Source organism: Musa acuminata, chromosome BXJ2-9 (assembly GCF_036884655.1).
Source record: "Musa acuminata AAA Group cultivar baxijiao chromosome BXJ2-9, Cavendish_Baxijiao_AAA, whole genome shotgun sequence".
NCBI lineage: Eukaryota > Viridiplantae > Streptophyta > Magnoliopsida > Zingiberales > Musaceae > Musa > Musa acuminata.
In genome coordinates this window covers 15,796,238-15,802,982 of record NC_088346.1, presented here as the reverse complement: position 1 = coordinate 15,802,982, position 6,745 = coordinate 15,796,238, and the positions used below count along the sequence as shown (strand labels likewise).

Here is a 6,745-nt window from a genome sequence, read left to right as displayed (position 1 = left end):
ATATGAAAACCTCTAAGTTAAAGCGACATAAGTTGATGAGCTTTGTCTTATGGTCATCTGGTAGTGTAGCTCCTATTTCGATTATTTGACCAAGGCTAGCTGGGTGGAGTGGAACTTCGATCGAGGTCTCTTTCGCTTTTGGAGTTGGTGCTCATTAAGTCAAAGCCTCCTAAGGATCCAACTATGGAACTAACAAAGCTATTGTCTTGGGCATTGATACAAACATAAACTAATACTATCGTGATTCTTAAGGATCGCTCGTAAGTTCTCTAACTCCTTTATTAGTTAGAAATAAATTTCAGAGCCAGTTAGTATCTTGAGAATATGATATAGAGTCAGAGTCATTAGAATGTCCGATGATAATATTATAAACAGAAGGAATATTCACCATTGAGAGCTTGGATTTAATAATCTTTGGTCACATATAGGTCCCTACCATACTTTTGGGATAAGATTGAATCACTCACGAATTATATCAAAATAAATAAAAGGTATGAATAATAATCTTCTTTATTAGAGCATTAAGAATTTGTATGAAGACAAATAAGACATCATCGTGATCAAGGTACAAATATTCTATCTCTTCTTCTTCTTTGATATTTGGGTTCTTGTTCAACCTATGCCTCTTGGTCATGATGATGTCTATGCTAGTGTTTATGCTTGAAGTCAATCTATCAACTATTACATCAATTGGTTACTCGATCAGCTGAGGTATTATCCGAGATGGCCACGTCGAATCAACCTTCAATTTGTTGCTTCAAGTCAAAGTATCATGGTCATGATCTTAATGGAGTTGGTAATGCTTCATTTTGTCTCTTTGTATCATCAAAAACTCCATCCATTGTAAAGCTCGCAGCAGCTCCTTCTCTTGAAAAAACACCAGAGTGCATTAAGATTTTGAGAAGAGCAAAGCCCCACAGCTTAGGGGCACCCCGAGAAGACCCTTTGCATTAGGACTTGTCGATTGACTATCAAGAGGGTCGATCCGCCTTAGTTGACTTCTTCTCAGACTCATCACAACGCCTTGGAGAAGAAACATATAGTCCATTGCCCCGCATTCAGATAACAATAGTCAAATGGACCTCTTCTTCCTTCACAAAGAGAAGAAAACAGCTGCAATACCGAGATAGCGTGCAGAAAACAGAGTTTCGAATTGTATTCTAGCCATCTACTTCCCAAATGAGATGAAGCTTTTATCTACGAGAGTTCAACGATTGATGGATCAGTGAAGGCACAACACTAAGAATGCACCTACTAGTACTAACCCAACAGGCCCACGTAGCACAAGGGAAAGAAAAGATTCAAGCGTAGAGAGCAGCGGCAAACAACAAGTTGTGTCTCGCGAGAACAGCAGCAGCTCCAAACCAGACATAGACTACAGTGCGGTAACTAAATTCTCCTGCCGATCGTCATTGTCAAGCTTGATGCACCTGTACCACTTGGCGCAGACCAAGTAGGCCATGAAATCGATCAGAGTGAGAGCGGCAAGCAGGAAGTAGAACCTGTCCAGGTGGCCTGAGTTAAGGTTCCGCGGTATCCACCCAGGGCTATTTTTATTGGACGTCACGCTGGTGACGATGTTAACCAGCATGATGCTGACGTAGTTCCCAAGCGAGATGGAGGCCATGCAGAGGGAGCTCCCGAAGCTCTTTATCCCATCCGGTGCTTGGGCATTGAAGAACTCCAGCTGCCCGACGTACATGAACACCTCAGAAGCCCCTATCAGCGCGTACTGAGGGATCTGCCAGAAGATACTGAGCGAGCTTGGCTCATCAGGTACAACCACTCGCTTGAGCCTCTCCACCTCCACCACTCCAGCGACGATCATGGCCAGCATCCCGATGACCAATCCCACCCCCATCCGCTGGAGCTCGCTGATTCCCTTGGGTTCCTTTGAAATCCTGGCCATCACGGGAACCAGCAGATTCCGGTAGATAAAGATGAAGATTATGACGCTAAGGATGTCGAACACCGACATGCTCGCGGCTGGGATGCGGAACGCCGCAACGTTAGTGTTCATTGTGGCGCCTTGCTCCACGAAAATAGAGGCCATTTGGGTGAACACCACCGAGTAGATGATGGTGCAAAGCCATATGGGGAGCATCTTCAGCACGCATTTCACCTCTTCCACTTGAGTCACTGTGCACAGTTGCCATGGGTCATTCTTTATGGCCTGCACATGCATGTCTTCACCAGTTGGAACTGCAGCCTTGTCGAGGAACCTGCAGCAAGAACCAGTTCTTCTGTGATCTCAGATCAGCCCAAAATAACAAGAGTGAACAACCAACTTGCATGGGAGTAGAACGTCGTTTGAAACCCTTACCTGAAATCCTCGCTATGAAGGATCTTCCTGCTTCCAACGATTGCGGACTCCTTTCCCTGGACTTCATAGAGCATGTCCGAGTTACTTGGGACATCAACAGTCCATTTGCGTGTAGCAGCAACAAAGACCTGGATGATCCTCGTCAATGGATTCCCAGAAGGATTGAAATGTCTGTAACGTCGAGTCCCAACTAGGAAGAGCAGAAGGGCAGCAGCAGCTGCACCAGCCGAAATCCAAAAGCCAAGTACCCATTTACCAGAATCTTCGTAGTAGACTAAGATGCTGTTGGAGAAGAGAGAGCCGACATTTAGAGCCAAGTAGAAATAACTGAAGAAGGCTATCTTGGAATGCCTTTCGACGGGATCCATTTCGTCAAACTGGTCTGATCCAAATGTAGCAATGGATGGCTGGTATCCTCCATTTCCAAAGGCGATGAAGTAGATCGATATGTAAAAGAGCACAGTTCCCAGGGTTGATGGCGTGTTGCACTTTAGTTGGCCATCCCCACAGCCCGATGGCTTAACCAGAAAAAGCCATGATGCCAGCGACAAAAGCATTAAACCCTGTTAAACAACACATGAGAACAGACTTCGATGAATCTTCTTTTCAGCAAAACATTTAGATCAATCTGTTCAACTGATTGTTCTTGTTAGTACAAGATTCGGTGGCTTGATGTAACGGAGCATCATCATCCACGATGAAAAGAAGATAATTTTTACTGAATCTAAAAAAGTGAGGAAATGGAAGTTTTGAAGCATACCATCACATAGATCATCTGGAAGACAGAGCAAGTCAAGTAGCGGCCCCAGTAAGAGTCGCTCATGAATGCCCCTATCAGTGAAAATATGTATACCGTGCCCGTCCATTTGCTCACATTGTTTGCCGCATCAGCATTGTCTTGCTGTAGAACTCTCGTCAAGAACAGAACAAGATTCACACCAACGCCAAAGAATGCAAAGGTTACGAGGCCATAATTAACTGCATAAATTAAGTGATCGTTTACATAGTTACTGAAATGAAGGATGCCAAAATAAAGATGGAATGGTTAATTTCCAATTGCCAAAAAGCATGTATTGTGTAGGAGCCCAAATAATTTTTCCATTTTAACAAGTTTAATCATATTTGGCTGCTACAACACTAAAGAATCAGAGCATAAAGATACTATCACTCTATAGTGTCTAAATCATAACTACAAAGACAGACAGTGTCCATCTCATATAACATATAGAAAAAGCTATGTTATGGATTGACACTTCAATTACCTAGTAAGAGGACTGCTGATGTCCAGTTTCCAGTTCTTGCTTTGACTGCTGGTTTCCCCATTCGGTCCACTGAACCATCCTCAGTAACTGGAGAAATCATTCTATCTTTGTGGTCGCTATAGTTTCCAAAAGGCTTTTCCTTCAAGTATGACAAGTAACGAAGACAGTATATCAGTGACAGGATGAACACAAGCAATGACGATGCAACAAATCACAACAACCATCCCTTGACGAAAGATGGTTTATTAAATAGATAATGACTTGCTAAGAGAGCAATAGTAACCAATTTTGAAGACCTAAGTCGTCTTTGCAAAAAGTGAAAACAAGTAGAGGCCAAATGCAACCAATTTTGAATCTTAAAGAAATGCAACTAATTTTCTTTTGATAAAAAGGGTCATGAAAATTTTCATCAAACTCTCTCTTAATATTAAAAACAACAACTAGCCCATATGTTAATTGAATTACACTTCATCTACTCTATTAATGTTTATCATGAGTAAGTTACAATTTTAGTATCAAAATCTAGTTGAGGCCAAATGCATAATTTGCAGAACTAGCATGCTGGATATGACATGCATAACTTTTTAATCTAACCTGAAAAAAGAAAAAATTAAACTCAATTTTTTTTGTTTAAAAAATAAATTTAATTTATTCTATTCCATCTTGATGATGGAACAATTTTTTCTACACAATCTATGGCCATCAAACAGTTCGCAAGGAACCTGCCATATGCAACAAGTCTTACCAGTTATACGATATTTATCTAATTTTTCTGTTGACTCACCTTTGGAAGGGTGCTTGTTGAATCTGAAGAAGCCATTACCTATATCAAGCAATAAAATATTGAAAGACAACCTGGTTAGATAATTCTGTAAAAGCTAATTATCCAAAGATAAAAAGTAATCCAAAAATTAAATAATTTCAAAAATTAAATAATTTCTCAATGACCTTTTAGCTTCTGTGGTCTTGTACATTTGGAATGCATCTTGGCAAAAAAAAGTAGGCTTAAATCTAAGTGTCTTGGCTGTTATAAATAGATGGAGGTTTTAACCAGAAGCTTATGAACATTATATTACTTAAATCAATGGGGAGCTTCCCCTGTTAAGACGGACTATGAGATTTTTCTTGTTGTGTAATCAGCTTGTCAATTGATGTAACTGAAATGATATCCAATGACGATAAACATAAGCAACAAGTTTATCAGATAGTGCTACTGTGAGAGATTAATGAATCTTTCTTTCCTGCAACAGCAAACAGTGAGCATTAATCTCTCAAAGGAACAAGTTATGCTCAATGAGCATGACTAATGATGGAACAAAAAAGGAGCACTACGATTACAAAGGTGTCACCTTGCTTGATCTCTCAAAGCAACAAGTTATGACATCGATAAGATAACATGTCTATCAATTTTGTTGTGCTTCCTGTATGATATGCTGTTTCTGGTTACAAGTATTGTCATTTCATGAAATTATCATGAGACATCAATCCAGGATCCTTTCACTTCATTCAGAACTTGTATTCCTGTTTGACATCCTCTTTAGCAAGTAGATCAAATCAGATTTTCAAACAAAATTGGACATCAAATTTGTAAGCACCGAGAATTATATAATAGTACATCTTTCTCACCACAAAATGTAATTTAAACAGTATCCTTTTTTTTTCTAATATGTGCTGAACAAACTCCTTATTCCAACCTTGACATTAAGCAATGGAGACCAGCATCTTGAAAAGAAAGAACAAGCACATGTATGCAACTACATTTAAACACCAATTCAATTGAAAACATCCAAAATGCATCATTATCTGAAGTGCATTCACAAGATCAGGAGTGTTCGCATGTGTCTTGAACCCACATAAGTGGAACATTTGTTTCTCATTGCTTTCTAATGAATGTGGATGTAAGGGAGCACTACGTCGAGATCCAACAGAGTAGAGTAAATAAAATTTGGTCCATTACTGAAATCGATTAGTATGTGAGAGAGAACAAAAATTAGTGAACTACTAAAAAAATACGACAACCATTGCGAGAATTGTTGTCATCTAGTCATGAAGAACTGTTGGTGTTACGCCTTTCAGAACAATTATAATTTTGAACGGCAACAACAAATAATCAACACATGTAACGGATACTACTTTCCCGACTTCTTTTCCGACGAGCCTTAATTTATGTCATACATAATCAAAGGTTTGGTTGTAAGTCTCGGCTTTCTAGATTTAAGTTTCATACAAATTTTTTCCCGAAAAGAAGTTTCAGATTATGAAGTGATATCCTTAAGGTAAGAGAGACAAACCCATAAGGTAACATCGAGACATACACATTACCTCCTTATGGATATTGTTCAGGTGGTGGTATCACCCCTGAAGCCGTAAGCCGCGGACTCCGGAGATGGGGAAGAGAGCGACGTCAAGAAGGAGATCGGAGGGCACGCCGTGGGAGCCAGCCGTGCAACAACAGGAGTGACCGGCGAAGCTACAGGCATTTACGTGAGCCCTGTGGTGGCAACGGCACTACCTGTGGCAAGAAAGACACCGCAAGGCTATGGAACAGTCGATCTGATTGGACGAGGAAGAGAAGAGGAGAGACCTCATTCACAAACGATGGAACAAAAGAGGGGAGGGGGGGGCGATGAGTCTGGGACGAGAGGTGTGGTGATGGCAGGAACAGAAGAGCCCCTCGTATTTATGACGATCCCGACCTCTTTCCAACACGTACGCCACCTTCAGCAGATAAGCCACGGTCAAGCCAGCTGGAATCCGTTGCGTTCCTCCCAGATCCGCCCTGCTTGGGCTTCGTCGCACCCCGTCCACACGTTACCCGCGGGCAAACCTCACTCGTTACCAACGGAGGGGCAGCGGGTCCCATCCGTCAAGCCTCCAGCCGCAGCGCAAAGAGTGGTGACGGGTATGTCGGAAGGCGGTGGGAGAAGGCTTTGGTATCGTGAACAAACTGATTCGGCGTCCCGGTGCTGCTGAGTCAAACGGCACGTCCGGTTTAACCGGTGTGGGCCGGAATTAGACCGCAGCGGGCGCGGGCACCTCGCAGCGAATAGAGGGATCCCACCGGGACGAGCAATCGGAGGGAGAGAATAGGCGCCCGCACGTGACACGCTTTCCTGGAAAAAAAACAAAAGTAGATGTTAAAATCAATTGAATTTGTTTG

The 6,745-nt window shown here is 41.9% G+C and overlaps 1 protein-coding gene across 1 annotated transcript; it reads right to left on the bottom strand.

The window, feature by feature from the left end:
- Positions 1–1,237: 1,237 nt before the first annotated feature.
- On the bottom strand, positions 1,238–6,161 carry LOC103998474 (protein NRT1/ PTR FAMILY 7.2-like). The gene is made up of 6 exons (XM_009419956.3): positions 5,908–6,161; positions 4,370–4,408; positions 3,586–3,724; positions 3,084–3,301; positions 2,324–2,886; positions 1,238–2,222 (listed from the first exon to the last, which is right to left on the bottom strand). The coding sequence occupies exons 2-6, from the start codon at positions 4,403–4,405 to the stop codon at positions 1,376–1,378; spliced, it is 1,803 nt and encodes a 600-aa protein (XP_009418231.2). The 5' UTR covers positions 4,406–4,408; positions 5,908–6,161; the 3' UTR covers positions 1,238–1,375.
- Between the last annotated feature and the right edge of the window lie 584 nt (positions 6,162–6,745).

What these genes read in the sequence shown, in the direction of transcription:
- LOC103998474 (XM_009419956.3), bottom strand. Translation starts at nt 4,405, where the DNA reads ATGGCTTCTTCAGATTCAACAAGCACCCTTCCAAAG. An exon ending in ATCAGCAGTCCTCTTACTAG is followed by an intron (nt 3,302 to 3,585) that starts GTAATTGAAGTG and finishes TAATTTATGCAG; the next exon opens with TTAATTATGGCCTCGTAACC. An exon ending in CTTCATAGCGAGGATTTCAG is followed by an intron (nt 2,223 to 2,323) that starts GTAAGGGTTTCA and finishes TTCTTGCTGCAG; the next exon opens with GTTCCTCGACAAGGCTGCAG.